The sequence below is a fragment of the Lutra lutra genome, chromosome 17, assembly GCF_902655055.1.
Source record: "Lutra lutra chromosome 17, mLutLut1.2, whole genome shotgun sequence".
NCBI lineage: Eukaryota > Metazoa > Chordata > Mammalia > Carnivora > Mustelidae > Lutra > Lutra lutra.
Genome location: NC_062294.1, coordinates 56293034 through 56313896, shown reverse-complemented (window position 1 = coordinate 56313896; position 20863 = coordinate 56293034). Strand labels below are relative to the sequence as shown.

Here is a 20863-nt window from a genome sequence, read left to right as displayed (position 1 = left end):
GGGGCCACAAGCTTGAAGGAGGGTGGCCAAGCTACATTTGGGGGTAGAGTTCAAGAAGTTTCCAAAGCAATTTTCATCTGTTAAAGAGGAGTTACAGGATCCTGGAGGTCTATTGTTAGGCTAAGGCTAGTTTTTGCATCCAACAAAACATTAACCTTGAGGCAGTTGTGAGTTCCCTGAGGAATGTCCTACTCTGCCTTTCTCAAGTATTTGTCAACAGACTGGAAGTTGAAGGACATTTAATTTTATCCATGCCTCTTTGGCTTCGTTCTCCTCCTCAGAGACTACAAGCAAGGGGGACCCAGATAGTTCAGTGGATTAAGGGTCTGCCTTGAGCTCAGGTCTCAATCCCATACTCCTGGGATGGAGCCCTGAGTTGAGCTCCCCACTCAGTGGGGAATCTGCTTCTCCCTCTTTCCCTTTCCTCACTCTCATGCACTCTCTCTCAGCTGAGAAAACGTTTAAAAGAAGGAAAGAAGGATGGAAAAAAGGAAGGAAGGAAAGAGAAAGAACGAACCTACAAGCAAGAGAAATGCAGAAGGAAGAAGTTGACACCTGAAATGCGATAGTCCCTGCATATTCCTCAGTATCTTATGTTCCTCACAAATGACAGGAGGGAAAATAGGAACATGAGAGGGGAGGATCTGGCAGACAGCACCAAGCCAATAAAAGAAGTGCCCATCAGCTGAATGGAAACAAATTGCTTTCAGCGCCTAATGCACATCAAAGGGCACACCATCACTGGTGTTTTCCTGTGGACTGAAAGCAGGAATTCAGAATGTAAATCTAATTATGCAAATATAGTTGACATATATACACAATTCAAACACCATTCCTTCTGTAGGGACTGCTTTTAGGCAAGCAGGCTGGAGCAAAGGAGTGGAGGAAGGGTCCCAGTGTCCCCTTGGCGGAGTCCAGACAGGGCCATCAGGGGATGCACCTCAAAATTACCAAGACCCTAAGGAACCAATGGGCTTCTGACAACCAGGTACATTGAGCGGGAAGGAGCAAGTTCCTGGTTCCCCAGAATTCCTCAGCTTCCTTCCCCCTTTAAGAACCGCCTCTCCACCCCCTTGCAGACAAGCTCTCCTGTGCCCTCCTGCCTGCTGATCTCTTAGGTTTTCAGTAACCTTCCACTGCCTTTGTCCAGCCTCAGGGGAATTCCAGCAGCGCTGTGGGACGGGCTTCCAGCCAATCACGGACCCATCCCATGTCTGGGGCCCCAAGCCACTGCCAGAAACACTACACTTAGTTGGCACAGCGTCCCTGTGCTAGTAATACCTAGTTTATGCCTTTCTTTCCTTTTGATTTTTAAGATTTTTATTTTCATCTTCTTTAAAGATTCTACTTATAGGGGCAACTGAGTGGCTCAGTCAGTGGGCATCAGCCTTCTGCTCAGGCCAAGACACAAGGTCCTGGGAACACCTCCTACATCGCTGGGGGTGGGAGGGTGTCCTTGCTCAGTGGGGAGCCTTCTCCCTCTGCCCATAGCACACCCTACTTGTGCTCTCACTCTTTTTCTTACAAATAAATAAAATTCTTTACAAAGATTGTATTTATTTCAAAGAGAACAAGTGAGAGAGCACAAGCAGGCAGAACAGGAGAGGAAGAGGGAGAAGCAGGATCCCTGCCCACCTGGTAGCCCGATGTGGGGATGGACCCCAGGACCCTGAGATCATGATCTGAGCTGGAGGCAGAGGCTTAACCCATTGAGCCAACTAAGTGCCACAATAAATAAAATTTAAAAAAAAATTATTGTATTTATTTCAAACAGAGCAAGAGAGAGACCAAAAACAGGCAGAAATGCAGAGGGAGAGGAAGAAGCAGGATCCCTGCCCACCTGGGAGCCCAAAGTGGGGCTGGATCTCAGGTCCCCGGGATCACGACCTGAGCTGGAGGCAGAAAGCAGACTCTTAGCCAACTGAACCACCCTCGGTCCCCAAGACTGATTTATACTTTAGAGGAGATGGAGACTGACATGGAGAATGTCAAGTGGACTCCCCTCTGGGCACAGAGCCAGAAGCGGGAATACCAGTCCAGGACCCTGAGATCCCGACCTGAGCTCAACCAACAGTCCAAGCTTAGTCAACGAAGACCCCCAGGCACCCTCCTCTAGTGGACTTTAAGTAGAATATCTCTCACGTGCTAAAGATGGAGACACACACACCCCCTTTCTTAGAATCAGAACTTCCCCAATTTTTCTGGACTCATACTCACTGAGCTTCTGTCCACATTTCCTTATTCCCCGGCTGCACACAGCTGATCGAGAATCCAGACGAGCCCGAATGAGAAATGATTTCCCTCCCTGATATCCCAGGACCAGACGTCATCAGCCACAGGAATCTCGGACTCGACCCCTTCCCCTCCGGATCTGCCACCAACGGAATATTGTCACTCCTCACGGGACTTTAATTCAAAGTGACAATGACTGATGCCCTATCGAAGCCAGGTTGGGGACACAGGACAGAAGGCTCTGGGACATAGAGAAGCATTTCTAAAGACCTAACCGTGATTATCACTTCTGACCAGATCTTAGAAACAGGTGAACGCAGAAGCGAGAAGCACCCAGACTCAGGCATCCACATCTTCAGCTTCTAAACACGAAGGTCTTCGGAAAAACAGAGGACATGGCTCTGCGGGGACACCAGACTCACCTGAGAACTGGCCATTTCTGCCTTCGCCTCCACCTCTAGATTTCGTCCTCACGAGGGACCTGGGGGAATCACAGCTGCATCAGGAGAAAACGCCCTGAAATCCAGCAACAGAGCTCCTTCTCCTCACACCGTTCACCCGCAGGCAGGACTCAGAGATGCAGAAAAGGCCCAACTTCCAGTCCTTTGTGTAGGGAGCAGCTCAGAAACTGTGAGCTCCTGTGAGGACACCCACCCCTGCATTTTCCTCACCTGCTTTGTGGGGAGGGACGGGTTCCCTGCCACCGCCACTCACAACTCCAATGTGAGCATCGGAGCCTCGGGCTGCAGGGACCCGACCCTCCTACACGCATGGAGCAGAGACCCTGTCACCTCTCCAGGACCAAAGCTGCAAATGCCCTCAGACACCCCCCTGGCCTCGCTGAGAATCTCCTGGAGCCCTTAATTAACACAATAGTGTTGTTTTCGCCCAAACCAACTGACAGAATGTGAGGGGGAGGCCCGCAGAGAAGATCCTTCCTGAAACTCCACAGGTGACCCTGCAGGGAAGGAACTGGGGAGGTGACCAGGCCAAGCAGAGGAACCAAGGCTGGTGCTGGGAGCAGAGCTTGAGTCCTGCCTTCTCCACCATCAGTTTAGGGAGACTGACACCTTCCCTCTGTTTCCCCTACACAGAGGGAGACACCAGACAGACTGAACTTTCCGGTTTAAAATGCAAATGTCTGTTTGAAAGTAAATGCAGGATTTGAGAGCTCTTCCTTTATCAGCCTTTGATTCAAAATAACCGGCCGAAAATAATGCTAATGCCAAGGAGACATATTTTGGTGTCAAAATATTCCCCTTCAGTAGGTGTTTGTCGTGGCTGGCATGACAAATTGACCAGGAACGTGAGGGTTAGAGGATGAAGAAAAGAACTCAAGAAGCAGAGAGATGGGGGCAAGAGGAGCATGGAGGAAGATGTCCAACAGTGCTAAGTTTATTCAAAGCATTAAGGCCATATATATAGTGATATTACAATAGGAGAAGCAATACATCTGTGTCTAGCTAAACAACCACGAGTTCCCATAAGTTTCATATTTAACTATAAGCAGACCTCGTGACGCCAAGTGGCTGATGCTAGTACGATTGTTCTATATTGATACAGCAAACCTGAAAGTAATTTATGGGCTGTACTAGGGCAGCAAGGACCAGCCACGAACTTATGACCCCAACCGAATTGTTCTCATTTGCTTAGCAAGCATGTGGGAAGTCATGTAGGCGAGCGCACAATACATAGCACAGACCCTTTCTCAGTGCTACTTAACTTTTCCCATTCTAAACCTTTTGTTAGGTTATTCGGACTTTAAAGGAGGCACAAGTCAGAGCCTGGTTTGGTCCTCGTCTCAAGCCTTATTGCGGCTTCCCACATCTCCCCCTTCCTTTTTAAATAAGTCAAGCATATGAATTTGTGCTTGCGCATGTAATCGTTGCTGTCCAGTACGAATCTGTACAATGCACCATATTAAAACAAAAGTAATATAATGAGGAGTCCAGTAAACAACCAGAATGAGTGTGACTAGTGCTGCTATTCCTGCTATCAATAGTCCCAGAAAACGTTTGACTCGTTTGAGCTGCAACTGCAATTCAAGGGCAAACCATAATTAGCACCTGGTCTTTTTCTCCTTTTCTGAAGGTTTCCCTTCATAAACCTTCTACAACTTTCTTTTGCATTTAGGTTTTGTCCCAAGCCATTTTCTTCCAAACAACCATCTTATTTAGGACAAAATTACCTTTTATCTTTAATAAAATGTTGCTTACTTTATTTTTATCAGTCTTACAGTTAGTAGAATTTTGTACTCTTAGAAATACCTTAATCTCTAGTGGAGACTAAGTATTAACCAATTGTGAACTGTCACAACAGAATTCTTTAGATGCCAATTTATGAATCAGTTAAGTGCAAAACATGTTTACCAACAGATTTAATTATTCTTATTTTCTTTGTTGTAAGAAGTCAAAAGTACAAACCTATGTTTAGTAATTAATGACTTAGCATTTTACCCTGTTTGGTTAAGACCTAGATGTTCATAATTTAATTCCATTTGTCATCCATCCAAAATTTAAACCTTTAGATTACTAAAGACTTTGAAAGCTACTTCAGTAATTACCCATTAAAACCTTGAGACAGACAATTAACTATCAGTTTAGTCATTTCTTTGCTAAAAGATTTTAACAAATAACACGAGATTATTTGACCTTCAGTAAACTTTGCTAGAATAAAAGCTTCACATTTACTGCTGTAACTTCAAAGACCTGTCCATCTTAATTAAACCAACAAACTTAACTTAGTTCCAATGCTGATTTACATTCCACCTGGGCCCACTCCACTTTGAATGTTTACCCGAGACATGGGTGGGAGGATCTGGAGTGGGGGGTGTTGGGTCCAGGGGCTGCTCTTCCTGCTCCTTGACAGTGAAGAGAGAAGGAGCTGTGGTGCATGATCTAGAGGCCAGTCATGCAGGCCGCATGCACGTTGGTGCAGAAACAGGAGAAGGGGGAGACAGAGGAAACAAAGTGCCACCAGGAGGCAGAGAAAGGATTCCCGCTTTTAGAGCTCATCAACTCCAACAGAGGAGCAGACGCCATGCTTTCCCGCCAGCAAGGGGGGAGGGGCTAGGCAGTCCAAGTTAGGTCAGAGAAGACAGGGAAACTTCCCCGAAACAAAGGGAGTTTTGGCAGCTGCGTGGGAATATTCCTTACGGTCTCTGTCTCGAGTTAGACTATCCCCAGTTGGCTCCAGTTATAGCCCTTAACACGGGAAGTGAGTGAGGGAGAAGCCCCCACATCTATTAGGAGGGACAGAGAGAAAGTCAGAGTCCCCTTTGCTAGGGAAGGCCCAGCAACCTGGGTTTACCAGAAGACTTATTTATGCAATTATCTGCAAGGCCCTTTTAGAGACCTTGGACCCTTTTTGCTTCAGAAGGGCCTGCAAAGCAGTCATAAAGAAGACCTTTTCCATAGACTGCGATTGCCCCATGTTATTTTGCTCCTGCTGTCACCCATCAACCCCGGGCTCCTCTTACCTGACTGTCGGCAACTACTTGCCTGTACGTGCACTCCCTTGAAATGTTCTCAGGTCCCTGTTCGGGCGCCACTTGTCTCGGCCAGCGCGACAAATCGACCAGGAACGTGAGGGTAAGAGGATGAAGAAAAGAACTCGAGAAGCAGAGAGAGATGGGGGCAGGAGCATTGAGGTGGGTGTCCAACAGTGCTAAGTTTATTCAAAGCATTAAGGCCATATATATAGTGATATTACAATAGGAGAAGCAATACATCTGTGTCTAGCTAAACAACCACGAGTTTTCACAATTAACTATAAACAGACCTCGTGACGCCAAATGGCTGACGCTAGTACAAGTGTTCTGTATTGATACAGCAAACCTGAAAGTAATTTATGAGCTGTACTGGGGCAGCAAGGACCAGCCACGAACTTATGACCCCAACTGAATTGTTCTCATTTGCTTAGCAAGCGTGTGGAATGTCATTTAGGCGAGCGCACAACACATTGCACAGACCCTTTCTCAGTGCTACTCCACTTTATCGACCTAAGCCTTTTATTCGGCTATTCAGCCTTTAAAGGAGGCACAAGTCAGGGCCTGGTTTGGTCCTCATCTCAAGCCTTATCGTGGCCTCCCACAGGTGTTTCTGTTTATAAGGACCTGCTGATGAAGTTCTAGAACGTAGGTGATATTCGGTGGGGTGAGGTCCAGAGCCGATGGCTAAGAATGAATTCTTAAGACGTCTCTGGTGCAAAAAGGTGGTTTATTAAAGCACGGGGACGGGACCCGTGAGCACACAGAGATGCTGCCCCACTATCCTGAGGAGTGGCTGATTATATACACAGGAGTTGGGTAGGTGAGGACAAAGGGGATGATGTTAGTCTCTAAGGAATTTTGGAAGCAAGGTCTCCAGGACCTTGGGGGGCTAGCTATTTTTGGGAGAAAGGTTACTTATTACTAGTAAAAAATCTTCTCGTGAGACCCTTTAGATGTATATCCGTGGGTCATATGCTTGGGAATGATCGCTGACACTATCTTGGAGGTTTAGAGATAACGTTTCACAGTTCTCCTATCAAGTGTCCTTGTTAGTGAGATTCAGGTTTAGAAGAAATTTAACTTTATTTACATTTCCTTCTACCTCAGCCTCCTTCAGTTTTTATGGAGGGGAGGGCGACATTAGGGCTCTAGGAACTGAGTTATTTGTCTCTGGAAATTGGGCTATTGATAAGATAGCTTCTGTGTTGTAAATCTCTAGGACATTTGTAGACCTAGGGAGACTCTTGTCTTGAAGGATTGTGATCTCTGCAAGTTAACTATTTTTTTTTCTTTGAGGGCAGCCAGGGGTGCCTGAGGCATGTCACACATATTACCTCTACCATATTACCTCCATGGGGTGCAAGGTGCCAGCTTTTGCTTTGTCCTCAGCCAGCCTCCTGCTCCCTCATCATTCCCCCCTGGACAATTTTGACCATTAAATCTTTAAGGTAGTTGAAGGTGGAAGGCCTCATCTTCTGTAACTTCTTCCTGCTGAATAGGGGCATAGAGTTGTCCCTACCTACTCGGGTCAACATTGATCAGTTGAGGAATGTGTAGGGGAGTTACAGAAGATGGAGGCAGCTGAATCCAGCGCTGACAGTGAAGAAGTGTCCCTGTGCGTGGTAAGGATCCTCGTGAAATCATTGTAGCAATGGAGTCTCAGCACCAAGTAGAGAAACATTGAACAAGGCAACACATTAAGATTAACAAGGCTCTAAGAATGAGAAGCCCAAAAAGGAGATTTTTAATTGTTCGCCATAGTCCTCCTTTAAACCAGGAACTTTAGCAATCACTGAGAGGGAGAGAAGGATCTTGTAGGGCCTTAATCTGGGTATTCATATCTTTTATTAGTCCTGTGACATTTTCATGATAGTCTGGGATGTATGCGCAACATTCTGCTTTGATAACTGCGCATGTGCAACCCTGTGCTGCTGTCAGGACATCTAAGGCCATTCTATTTCCTAGGACTGCCTTGTGTATCTGTGAGACTTCGGTATTAAGTAGGGAGATGTTATTTAGTGAATCACTGAGTGCCTTTGTAGTATATTTATTAAGGGCTTCTACATGCCATATGACATCCTCTAGTCCCACAGATGGAGCAAAAAAGGATGTTAAGTGATTGTACCATTTAAAAACAGATCGTGTCCATCTTTGCTTTAAATTGGGGAGATTAGCTGGAGTGGTGATGGTCTTAGTAATGCGCCCATGAATCCCGGAAAATCCTAAAGTACAGAGACCTATCCACCCTGGAGGAAGCCAGGGCCACAGGTTAGTTCCACATATCCAGTGGGTTCTGTTTGGAGCTGACCATCTAATGCCAGGTTGCCTTACTCAATCAGTAGCAAACCAGTCAGTATCCTGGAGTACTATTATTTGGGATCACATTTCTAGTGATAGCCATCCTAGACGTCGTGTGTTATTTGCCCAAGTATCATACGTATGATTTCTTTGTTCCCAGCATAAAAGTGCCTTTCACCTGAGCTGTCCAATAGTGGCTGAGAGCCACAAATATATATCCCAGATTTGATATATGCCATCCTCAGTATAGTGATAAGGAGGGTTTTATAACTTAGGCCCTAGTCAGTTGGTATTGATTTGTGGGCTTGTAAGGTCAATTAGGATTTTAATAGTTTGAGAATATGAAAAAGTTTGGTTATGTCCTGGTGAATTCCATGTTTTACTGATCATGGGCCAGGAAGAAACATCTTGATTATTGATAGATTTATCCCGGTATGTACTGTCTCCATCTATTATATCTGAAATATAATTTTGCAGAGAATGCCAATCAGTGCCCTGTAAAGGGGAAACACACCAGGGTAACCCAGACGTACTTGAAATAGGCAAAATCCCACATATCCAACAATCTGTTTGATTTTGTAGTTCAGCAAAATGCTGTGCCCACTGTAGAAAGGAATTGTCAGCTGAGATAAGTGAAAGGAAGATAAAGAGAATATATACAACCTTCATTTTTGTTTGAAGAAAAGTTTGAGGTCTTCTATGGGCTCACAGGAGTAAGAAGTCACCTTAGTTTGTTCACTGGGTTCCTGTGAAGGAGGTACAAGTTTTTTTTTTTTTTAAAGATTTTATTTATTTATTTGTCAGAGAGAGAGAGGGAGAGAGAGCAAGCACAGGCAGACAGAATGGCAGGCAGAGGCAGAGGGAGAAGCAGGCTCCCTGATGAGCAAGGAGCCCGATGCGGGACTCGATCCCAGGACGCCGGGATCACGACCTGAGCCGAAGGCAGCTGCTTAACCAACTGAGACCCAGGCATCCCGGAGGTACAAGTTTTATCCTAGATATATGGACCCATGAAAAGTGTCCTTCTAGCTTTACCGCAGTGGGAGAGTACATAGTATGACCCGATATGGACCTTTCCATTTTGGATGTAGGTTTTCTGTTGTATCTGACTTCCAATTTTTTAAATAAACCATGTCTCCGGGATTTACATGGGGTGGGTTTTCAGTTATAGTTAAATCAGGTTTGGGGAGTATACGATTAGTATACTCATTGAGTACCTTATGAATTAAACCAGCTTCCAGTGAATAATTTAGTAAAGCATTATAATCTTCATCTAATAACAGATCTACAGAAAGAAATGGTTTCCCATATAATAACTCGAAAGGCTGAGTCCTAGAAGTTGTTTTGGAGCAGTTCTCATCCTGAGAAGTCCTACTGGTAGGAAAGTAACCCAATTTTCCTGGGTTTCTAGACTAAGTTTAGTAAGATGATGTTTTAAAGTATGATTAGTTTTTTCTACTTTTCCAGAGGCTTGTGGATGCCAGGCTGAATGTAAGAAATATTTAATTTTTAAGGCTTGGGCTATTTGTTGAGTTATTTGAGCAGTGAAAGAAGGACCATTGTCACTTTGAAGAGATGGAGGAAGGCCAAATCTAGGGATAATTTCTCGCAACAAAATCTTAGTTACTTCTACGGCTCTTTCAGTTTTACATGCAAAGACCTCGACCCATCTGGTGAAAGTATCAACAAATACTAATAGATACTTACAGCTTTTGCAAGGTGGCATTTGTGTGAAATCAAGTTGCCAGTCCTCTCCTGGATAGGATCCACACCTTTGGATTGGTTTTAAGAGAGGTGGAGGGCGAGCTGTACCTTCCGGATTTACTTGGGCGCAGATAATACAGGATTGGCAAACCCGTTTTATTGTGGCTGTCAAATTTACTCCACCAAATATATTTTTAATTAAATGTTTTAAAGCGTCTTTGACCAAATGAGTAGTCTGGTGCAAGCCCTGTATTATTTTCCATTGACTGTTTTTAGGCATAAAAAATTTTCCCTCATTCTTAACAAGCCAGTCTTGTGTATTTATAGTATATCCTCGCTCTTGAGCAATATGAGTTTCTTGGTCTGAATAGACTGGAGTTATGGACTCCATTGAAGTTAAGACTGGTATAAGGCTTAATATCTGCTTACCTTTTGCTGCTTCCTTAGCTGTATGGTCTGCTTAATTGTTTCCTTTAGATTCTAAGGTCATATCCTTTTGATGTCCTTTGATGTGAATCACCGCCACCTCCTTGGGCAGGTGTACAGCTTCAAGAAGGGTTATGATCTCAGGCCCATATTTGATTGGGGAGTTATGGCTTGATAGCAATCCCCTTTCCTTTCAAATAGCTCCATGGACACGTAGTACCAGGAAGGCATATTTGGAATCAGTATAGATGTTAGTTCTTAGGCCTTTTGCCAGTTGAAGAGCATGAGTAAGTGCTATTATTTCAGATTTTGGGGCAGAAGTATTTATTGGAAGGGGTTTTGCCTCAGTTGTTTTAATCAAACTAACTATAGCATATCCAGCCCTTTTTTTCCCCTTATCCATGAAGCTGCTGCCATTAGTAAACCAGTTATCATCCGCATTTTCAATAGGGGAGTCCTTTAAATCTGGCCTGCTAGAATAGACAAAATCAATGATCTCTGAGCAGTTATTTTCTATGGAGGTAGGATGGTCAGGTACAGGCATCAGAGACGCTGGGTTTAAAGTTTGACAGGTTTAAAGTATTACTTCAGGCGTATCTAAAAGCATAGCCTGGTATTTAGTAAGGCGGCCTCCCATCATCCATTGGTGGCCCTTGGTTTCTAAGACACTCTGGACCTGATGTGGAGTCATCACTGTCAGGGACTGTCCCATTGTGAGCTTTGAGGCTTCTTTTACTAGGAGGGCTGTGGCAGCCACGGCTCGAAGACAAGCTGGCCACTTTTGGGCTATGTTGTCAAGTGACTGAAAAATAGCCCACCGGCCTTGTTTCATTCCCTAATTTTTGGGAGAGAGCTCCCAAGGCTTGGCTTTGCTTTTCTGCCACATATAGAGTAAAAGGTTTTTCTAAATTTGGTAATGCCAAAGCTGGAGCTGACAGAAGTTTAGTTTTTAATGTTTGAAAGGCTGTCTTCTGAGCTTTAGTCCAGAACAAACGTTCCTCACTGGGGCCTTTAATTGAGTCATATAATGGTTTGGCCAAGAGTCCAAACCCAGGAATCCACAGGTGGCAAACCCTGCCATACCTAGAAAAGTGTGAAGTTGTTTTTTTGTAGTTGGAGGCTTGAGATCTAGTATGGCCCTTTTTCTATCAGTAGATAGAATACGGTGACCAGGTGTTAGTTTGTAACCTAAATGTGTACCTTTTGTTGAGATATTTGTGCCTTTTTAGGGGTAACACGATATCCTCTATCTGCCAAAAAATTAAGTTATAGAATTTTCATCAGATGTCTCCTTTGTGGGACTACAGATTAAAATGTCATCTACATATTGAATTATTGTCCCCTTAGATAAGGATACATCATGGAGATCTTTGCTAAGTACAGCTCCAAATAGATGAGGACTGTTTTTAATCCTGTGGTAAGACTGTCCGGGTTAACTGAGCAGCCTGTGAGCTTGAGGGTGAAGTCCACTCGAAAGCAAATAGCAACTGCATTTCCTCACTTAATGGGATGCAAAAAAGGGCATCTTTTAAGTCAAGTACTGTAAACCAGTTGGCGTCACCAGGGATGTGGGTGAGAATAGTGTATGGATTTGGCATTATGGGATGAATAGGCATTACTGCCTCATTTATAGCTCTGAAATCTTGTACCATCTGATATTCTCCATTTGGCTTTTTTACTGGTAAAATTGGGGTGTTATAAGGATATTGACAAGGCTTTAATATACCATGTCTTAGAAACTTATCAATAAGTGGTTGTAACCCAGCTTTGGCCTCAGGTTTTAGAGGATATTGTTTCTTATGAGGTATATTGGTTGGGTCCTTTAAGGTCACCTTGACGGGTTGGGCTGTAAGAGCCCATCCTGGAATATCACAATCTCAGACCTGTGGGTTTACTTCCTTCCAGAGATTGGAAGGGATAGTAAGGTATGGATCAAGCTCTCCAGACGTTAAAGAGAACAAGCCATCCACCTCTACAGTAAGAGCAAATTGGCTACCCAGTTTATACATTAAGTCTCATCCAAGTAATGGGGTGGGACAAGACAGAAGGACTAGAAAAGCATGAGTTACCAACTGACTCTAATATTTACAGGTTAAAGGCATTGTCTGATGGCATGTTTTAGTTTCCCCTCCTATGCCGACAATTTTAAGGTTAGAAAGACAAACAGGGCCGGAGTGCTGAATAAGGACAGAGTAAGTGGCTCCAGTATCAATAAGAAAATTGATAAACTTACCTCCCACATCCAGGGTAACCCGGGGCCCAGTCATCTTGATGACAAAGGGAGCTGGACCGGCCTCAGGGCCCTGTCATGCCAGTTCTTCCCGCGTTGACTCTTGGGCAGGGAAGTGAGTTCCTATCTCCCTCTCTCTGGAGACGAGGACAGTCTCTCTTCCAACGTCCCGTTTCTTTACAGACAGGACATGGCCCTGGTGCAGAGTGCTTGTTTGGACATTTTTTGCTCTAGTGTCCGATCTGGCCACACGTATAGTATGGGGACTTACCTAGTTCTTTTCCTGCTGCCGGCCCCTTCTTTTGCCCCTGGTTGGTCTGGTTCTGTGGGGAATCTGCAATAGCGGCAGCCATTACTTGAGCCTGTATTTTACCCCGCAATTTAGTCCTCCGGTCCTTTTCTTGCCTTAAGGCCGTAACTTTATTGTTAAAGACCTCAGTCGCTACCTCTAATAGGTGCTGGACGGCAGTTTGAGGACCTAAAGCCATCTTAGTTCATTTTCAGCGGATGTCAGGTGCCGACTGGCTTATAAAATACATATTTAGTATGGTTACTCCCTCAGGTGAGGCTGGGTCCAGATTCGTGTGTTTACGGATGGCCGCTACTAATCACCCCTGAAACAGGGCTGGATTTTCGTCCGTTCCTTGTGTAACTTCCTGAAGTTTGTCAACGTTTACAGGTTTAGAAAATCCTTTTTTCATTCCTTCTATCAAACAAGGGATCATATGGTCCCATTTTTCTCTCCCTGAACTATCCTCCTGATAGTTCCAGTGTGGCGCAGTGTTAGGGACAGCAGTACCCCCAACTGGGTAATGATCCCTGTCTCTCATCGCCAGCTCCTCAGTGAACTCCTGTGTTCCCTCCCAGATTCCTCTCTTTTCTTCAGGGCTGTAACAACCAGTTAACATGATATATATATATAGATCCTTCCAGGTAAAATCGAACATGATAGATACTTCTTGAAAGCCATCAATAAATTGAGAGTGGGTGCCTGGGTGGCTCAGTGGGTTAAGCTGCTGCTTTTGGCTCAGGTTATGATCTCAGGGTCCTGGGATCGAGTCCCACATCCGGCTCTCTGCTCAGCAGGGAGCCTGCTTCCCTCTCTCTCTCTGCCTGCCTCTCTGCTACTTATGATCTCTCTCTGTCAAATAAATAAATAAAATCTTAAAAAAAATAAACTGAGAGGGATTTTCAGAATATCATCCTAATCCTTGTTTTATCTGAGCCAGGTCTGCCATGGAGAATGGAACATGGACCCTAACTGTGCCTGTTTCTCCATTAGCAACTTCGATGCATCCCATACTTAAATGGAGCTCCTGGTAAATAGGGAGTCCTGCTCCTGGTATGTCCGGTGGGGCTGGGGGCAGGAGGAGGGATAGCATCAGAGCCAGTGTCCTCTTTTTTGGGACTGTCTGGCAGTTCCTTCAATATCCCGGGTTTGTTGAGAGGAGTTGGCCTGTTTATACAGTCATCATCCAATATATCCTGAGGGGGGAGGGTCCCGTTAACCTGGCTGAGGGTTAGACACATTCTACAAGGGGCCCGCAGGTTTGGATCCTGATTTAGGGCCATAAAGGCTTGGACATATGGAACTTCAGTCCATTTGCCCTTTTCCCTGCAGAAGAGGTCTAACTGATAGATTGACCTGAAATTTAGAGTCCCACTTACAGGCCACTTTTCTCCGTCTCCTAAGGAGTACTGAGGCCATTCAGTATTAAAGAAGAAGATCATCTTTTTCTTTCTTAGAACTTGCAGTTTGAATTGATTCCAGTGGGTTAAGAGGCATCCCAAGGGAGAGTTCTTGGGCACAGAAGAGGAGGATCCCATGTTCCTAAAAAGTAAAGAAGGTCCATTACCAAAATTCCCCCCGACTCCTGGGTGGCATCCCACGCAGGGTATGACAGAGGTTCCAGGTGTCAAAAGGGACTGGAGGCGTCCCTCAACAAAAATCACCATTCTACCTTTCCGTGAAGGCATTCCGGCCGTTAAAGGCCCTGCAGGGGTGCCAGCGTCCCTCCTCTTCCCCATCACATCCTAGGCTACAGATGGGTGCCTGGTGAATTGCACCATCCTACACTCTAAAGGTTGTGTTACTGCCCTGCCATTTTTAACCCATGGGAATACTAGAAACGTTTGACAAGGGGAAATTACATAATTTCATAGCTTTAAGTAGTCTGTAGAAGACACTGACAAGAAACAGTAAAGACTGAAATCCATCATGGTCTATGCGACATTCCAACACATGTGGTCCTTGCAGGCAGCCAACTTCCCCAGGAAACGGTCCCCGGTTGCGTTTTAATTCAATTGGGTACTGGTTTCAGCAGGCTCCCAGTGGAGGTCCCGTGGCCAGAAGTGGCTAGACCAGGGATGTGGAGGGAATCACATTAGATCAATCAGGGGGAAACCTCACATGGGAGTCTTAAGATTGGCAGCCGTCCTGGTGACTTAGGTGGCTGTCCCATGCCCAAGAGAGATAACTTTATATAAGAACAGGAATCAAGAGAGGGCATCAAGTTTCTGGGTCTTATTACCATTCCGGCCAGGGTACTAACTTATAGCCAAAAGGCAGACGCTCTCCTCCCCATAGAGTAGCCATGGGCTAGAGGATTACAGCCTGAGCAATTGACATGCAAGTGTTCCAATAAGACCAAACTCCTTGAAAAACCCCTGAAATGAGACTAAAGGAAGAAGAGAGAAAGTACTCACCAATTTTGCTCCAAAGCTCAGAGTGCAAATGTAAAGACTCACAGTCCCTTCGTGGTCACCAAATGATGAAGTTCTAGAACCTAGGTAAGGTTCGGTGGGGTGAAGTCTGGAGCCGACAGCTAGGAAAGAATTCTTAAGACGTCTCTGGTGCAAAAAGGTGGTTTATTAAAGCACGGGGACGGGACCCGTGGGCACACAGAGATGCTGCCCCACTATCCTGAGGAGTGGCTGATTATATACACAGGAGTTGGGTAGGTGAGGACAAAGGGGATGATGTTAGTCTCTAAGGAATTTTGGAAGCAAGGTCTCCAGGACCTTGGGGGACTAGCTATTTTTGGGAGAAAGGTTACTTATTACTAGTAAAAAATCTTCTTGTGAGACCCTTTAGATGTATATCCGTGGGTCATATACTTGGGAATGATTGCTGACACTATCTTGGAGGTTTAGAGATAACGTTTCACAGTTCTCCTATCAAGTGTCCTTGTTAGTGAGATTCAGGTTTAGAAGAAATTTAACTTTATTTACATTTCCTTCTACCTCAGCCTCCTTCAGTTTTTATGGAGGGCAGGGCGATGTTAGGGCTTGAGGAACTGAGTTATTTGTCTCTGGAAATTGGGCTATTGATAAGATAGCTTCTGTGTTGTAAATCTCTAGGACATTTGTAGACCTAGGGAGACTCCTGTCTTGCAGGATTGTGATCTCTGCAAGTTAACTCTTTGTTTTCCTTTGAGGGCAGCCAGGGGTGCCTGAGGAATGTTACACACACTACTGAGGGGAGCGGGTGGAGAGGGGCTGCAAGGTGCCAGCTTTTGCTTTGTCCTCAGCCAGCCCCTGCTCCCTCATCACTGCCACACAGTTTTCCACACTGCATGTTCTTTTTACCCTCCCATCGGCGATGTAGGAGAATTCTAATTCTCAATATTCTCAGGAAAATTGGATGTTATCCTTTTTCTTTCTTTTAGCCATTCCAGAAAACATTGAGTGCTTTCTCAGTGTAAAGTATGCAGCGTTCTTACAGCAGTTGTCTTGGTAACTGAAATGAAAACCACTTGGAAAGCATCAGGTTGAACAAAGAAAAAAGTAATTAATGCTTCAGTGAGACTCCCATTTCCAATAAGTAACCTTTCTCTTCTCCACAGATCTCTTCAACTCACTTCTCAGCCCTTTGTTTCAGGAACCAGGTTCTACCCTGACAGCATGATGAACACGGTTGGCAGCACAGACACAATTTCTCTGGAAATCGGCCATTGTCCAGCATCTCCCAGCAAACCCTTGGCCCCTTCCTCTGGGTGGGCTGCAGGAGTGAAGGCCACAACCTCCTGAGGCCTCCTTGGCTAGCAAAACAATCAAACTCCAGCTGCCCTTGATCCCCAGCTCTGTCTGCACGTTTTGTTCTGGGTCTGAAGCGTGGAGGTCAGTTCACACAACAGAATTAATGTGAGGAGAGGAAAATTTGTTTTTCCTGCGCCGTTCTCAATGATGTCAGACAGTTTCACAAGTGAAAAAAATTAAATTCTTAAGTATGGGGACAAGAAAGACACCAGGCTCAAAGAGAAGGTGAGGCTTCTGTGTCACAGTGACTTAAGGAGGAGGAGGTACGATTTAGAATTTCCAAGAGGGGATTATATTCAGAGGAGAAAGGAAAGACTAAATATTTATCACAGAATGGTTTGTCCCCCCAGGTAGTCAACTCTTTTTTTTTTCTTTTCGTAATTTATTTTATTTTTTTCAGTGTTCCAAGATTCATTGTTTATGCACCACACCCTGTGCTCCATGCAATCCATGCCTTCCTTAATACCCAACACCAGGCTCACCCAACCCCCCACCCCCCCCAACACCCTCAGTTTGTTTCTCAGAGTCCACAGTCTCTCATGCTTCATCTCCCCTTCCGACTCCCCCACCCAACTCACGTCTCCTCTACATCACCCAATGGCCTCCATGTTATTCCTTATGCTCCACAAATAAGTGAAATCGTATGATCATTGACTCTCTCTGGTTGACTTAGTTCACTCAGCATAATCTCCTCCAGTCCTGACCATGTTGATACAAAAGTTGGGTATTCATCTTTTCTGATGGAGGCATAATACTCCATTGTATATATGGACCACATCCTTTTTATCCATTTGTGTGTTGAAGGGCATCTTGGCTCTTTGAGCACTTTGGTGACTGTGGCCATGGCTGCTATGAACATTGGGGCCCAGATGGCCCTTCTTTTCACTATATCTGTATCTTTGGGGTAAATACCCAAGAGTGCAATTGCAGCAGGGTGATAGGGAAGCTCTATTTTTAATTTCTCAAGGAATCTCCATAGGGTTTTCCAACGTGGCTGCACCAAAATGCATTCCAACCAACAGTATAAGAGGGTTCCCCTTTCTCCACATCCTCTGCAACACTTGGTGTTTCCTGTCTTGTTAATTTTGGCCATTCTAACTGGTGTAAGGTAGTATCCCAAAGTGGTTTTGATTTGAATCTCCCAGATGCTTAATGATGGTGAACATTTTTTCATGCGTCTGTTCCAGGTAGGCAAGTCTTTTTGTCTTTTTGTTTATTTTAAAGATTTTGTTTATTTATTTGACAGAGAGAGATCACAAGTATGCAGAGCAGCATACACAACAGGCAGAGAGGGGGAAGCAGGCTCTCTGCTGAGCAGAAAGCCCCATGCTGGGCTTGATCTCAGGACCCTGGGATCATGACCTGAGCCAAAGGCAGAGGCTTTAACCCACTGAGCCACCCAGGTGCCCCTAGGCAAATCTATCTGATATCAACTGCTGGGGTGTCCGGGAGTCTCAGAGGGTTAGGCTTATGCCTTTGGCTCATGATTTCAGGGTCCTGGGATCCAGCCCCACATCAGGCTCTCTGCTCAACAGGGACCTTCCTTTCCCTTCTCACTCTGCCTACTAGTGATCTCTCTCTCTCTCTCTGTCAAATATATAAATAAAATCTCTAAGAAATATATTTTATTTGAGAGAATGAGAGAGGCACTTGTGGCACTGGGTGGTGATGGTCAGAGAAGAGAGAGAAACCAACTCACCACTGAGCAGGGAGCCTGATGCAGGGCTCATGACCTGAGCCTAAGGCAGACACTTAATAACTGAGCCACCCAGACACCCCTCATACTAGTCTCATGATGGCACTGAAGAAAGGGAGGAATGTCCCGCACAGCACTGAAGCAGGATCTCTGCTTCAGAGATCTCCCAACTACACTGAATCTGACCTTGACTGCAGTTATCTATGTGGGAAATGAGGGAGCAACCACAGAACATGCCCAGTTGATCGGGCTATTCCACTGTCCAGAAGCCTTCTTCATCTCAAACATCTATTCTACAACATGACATCTTAAAGCTGCCCACATGATTGCATCATCAAACACCCTCCTCCATCCCTTGTCATGGATCTAGACAGGGATAGTACCGTCATCACTGACATCCAACAGCATTAGTCCTCAGGAAGACACAGGAGGTCAATCAAATCATCAGGATAAAGCAGAACTTCCCCACTCCCGAGAAACCCACATTTGCCATCTCTTCTCCCCATGACATGTATTCATCAACTGACACCAGCAAGAGCTGCCTGTGCCTTTGCAGTGACTAAAGGGAGCCACCTCCAGGTCCCTCCCCACACAGGAAAGAGTTCCTCACATTTCCTTTTAATAGGTCTTGTCTTTCTTTCAAAGGATGGTGCCTTCCCCATATTTAACTTAGATTCACATCCCACAACCCCGTGCTAAATGTCTTACTACCGATCGGCTTTCCATCAGTCTAATCCCAATTAAGCATCTTCTGAAGACACTCTAGCCACAACGCAGGCAAAAGAGAAAGGTTGTGGTTCCTACATAGTGAGGAAGAAAAATGAGGGCGACTACAACTGGAGATCTGGAGATAAGTAGGTCATAAAACAAGTAGAAGTTATTTTTCTACATCTAGGGAGTTACTTGGGAAACTCAACACAGTTGTCCTCCTCTACATGCTAATTCCTCATCTTAAATACTTTTGTCTCTTCCTGGGCTACTACATCACTCCAATTGGTATAGATTTCTCTTTCTTATGGGGTATCTATGACACACATAGGACGGTCATATGTGCATGTGTACCTCACAGACACATGAAAACAACCGTCAATGCAGGATGTGGGACTCATACTTTCATTTGGGGCCATGGTACAGTGCTATAGAGTCCCAAGTCTATGTCCAGAATATGCCATTCTGACTAAAATTTAGGGATTTTAAGGAAGATTTAGGGAAGCTCTGGGGGAGGGGGAGTCTTCTCTATGGGACATGGGAAGGCAGGCATTGGAAGAAAGGAATGATGGTGGCTCACTAGGATAGAGTACAGATGTCATATGAGATGTTCCACTAAGTTGTCACCCTACAGTGTGCTGACTGGGGAATGCACTAGTGAGAAGGGCTCCTGTCAGTACAAGGCCCCGACAACACTACTGGCTACACAAAATCAATGCCAAGTAGCAGTATCATGGAGTACATGAGGTAAAACACCCAAAATACCTCTATGTCACAAAACTTGGTAATACACATACAGTAATATCCTATTCACAAAGAGGAGAAAATCATAGCATAGATTGGGGAAAAATAATCACATATCCCTTAAACCTTCAGAGCACTGGGAAAATGGTGTCCTAGGTATATTGTTTTATTCCAGTACCAAACAGGTGATGGATTCGAACAGCTCCATACAACCCCCAATGAAATAGATGAACACTAGACGTAGAATAACACATCATTCATGACATACCATATCCATATGTTAAAAAACAGTATATTATTGGGGCACCAGGGTGGCTTAGTGGGTTAAAGCCTCTGCCTTCGGCTCTGGTCATGATCCCAGGGTCTTGGCATCCAGCCCCACACTGAGTTCTCTGCTCCACCGGGAGCCTGCTTCCTCTTCTCTCTCTTTGCCTGCCTCTCTGTCTACTTGTGATCTCTGTCAAATAAATAAACAAAATCTTATTAAAAAAACACACACTAGGTTTTATTAATGAAAATATATTAAGTTCACACATACACTGAGTAATGCATATCAAATCCACTCTATTATTGACATTTGAAATACAAACACACATGTGCAGAAGCATTCAAGGGTTGTCAGAAGGATGTGGGAGTACCTATTTCCAAAAATTTCAGGACTGAGGTACATTCTGTAGAAATTTGTATGTTCAATGGTATGGCATTGGAGGGAGAGGTAGCGACCCTCCTTCAAGATCTCCTCATTTAACCACATCAAGTCATACTCTCTAACGATTTTACTTAGGAAGATACATTCATAGTTTACCCGGCTCCCTTTGTTTCCTTAAAGAACAATTAGGAAAACCTCCTATTTCTAATATTCAGGAAGTTCTTCAGTTTCAATACATCCAGATGTGTGTTCCCTGAACACTTATCTCATGGAATCTTACATTAGTGTTATAACCATAAGCACCCTCTCCACTGAAATGTACTTCATATGTTGTTTATCATACGGTCCTCTTCCATGGAAAATTAGGTACGTATGTCCCACTTTTTTTTTTTTAATTTTTTTTTTAAAGATTTTATTTATTTATTTGATAGAGAGATCACAAGCAGGCAGAGAGGCAGGCAGAGAGAGAGGAGGAAGCAGGCTCCCTGCTGAGCAGAGAGCCCGATGCGGGGCTCGATCCCAGGACTCTGAGATCATGACCTGAGCCGAAGGCAGCGGCTTAACCCACTGAGCCACCCAGGCGCCCCCGTATGTCCCACTTAATGGAGCAGAACATCTAATATCTTTGACGTAGCAACAATCAGCTCC

The 20863-nt window shown here is 44.8% G+C and overlaps 1 protein-coding gene across 2 annotated transcripts in view; it reads right to left on the bottom strand.

The window, feature by feature from the left end:
- LOC125088871 (KRAB domain-containing protein 5-like) overlaps nucleotides 1–20863 on the bottom strand; it is a 67191-nt gene that overhangs the window by 15583 nt on the left and 30745 nt on the right. For both annotated transcript variants that reach the window (XM_047710459.1, XM_047710460.1), the window contains exon 2: nucleotides 2655–2713. In XM_047710459.1, the coding sequence (XP_047566415.1) occupies nucleotides 2655–2669 (15 nt within the window). In that variant the 5' untranslated portion in view covers nucleotides 2670–2713. The remainder of the gene's footprint in view (nucleotides 1–2654; nucleotides 2714–20863) is intronic.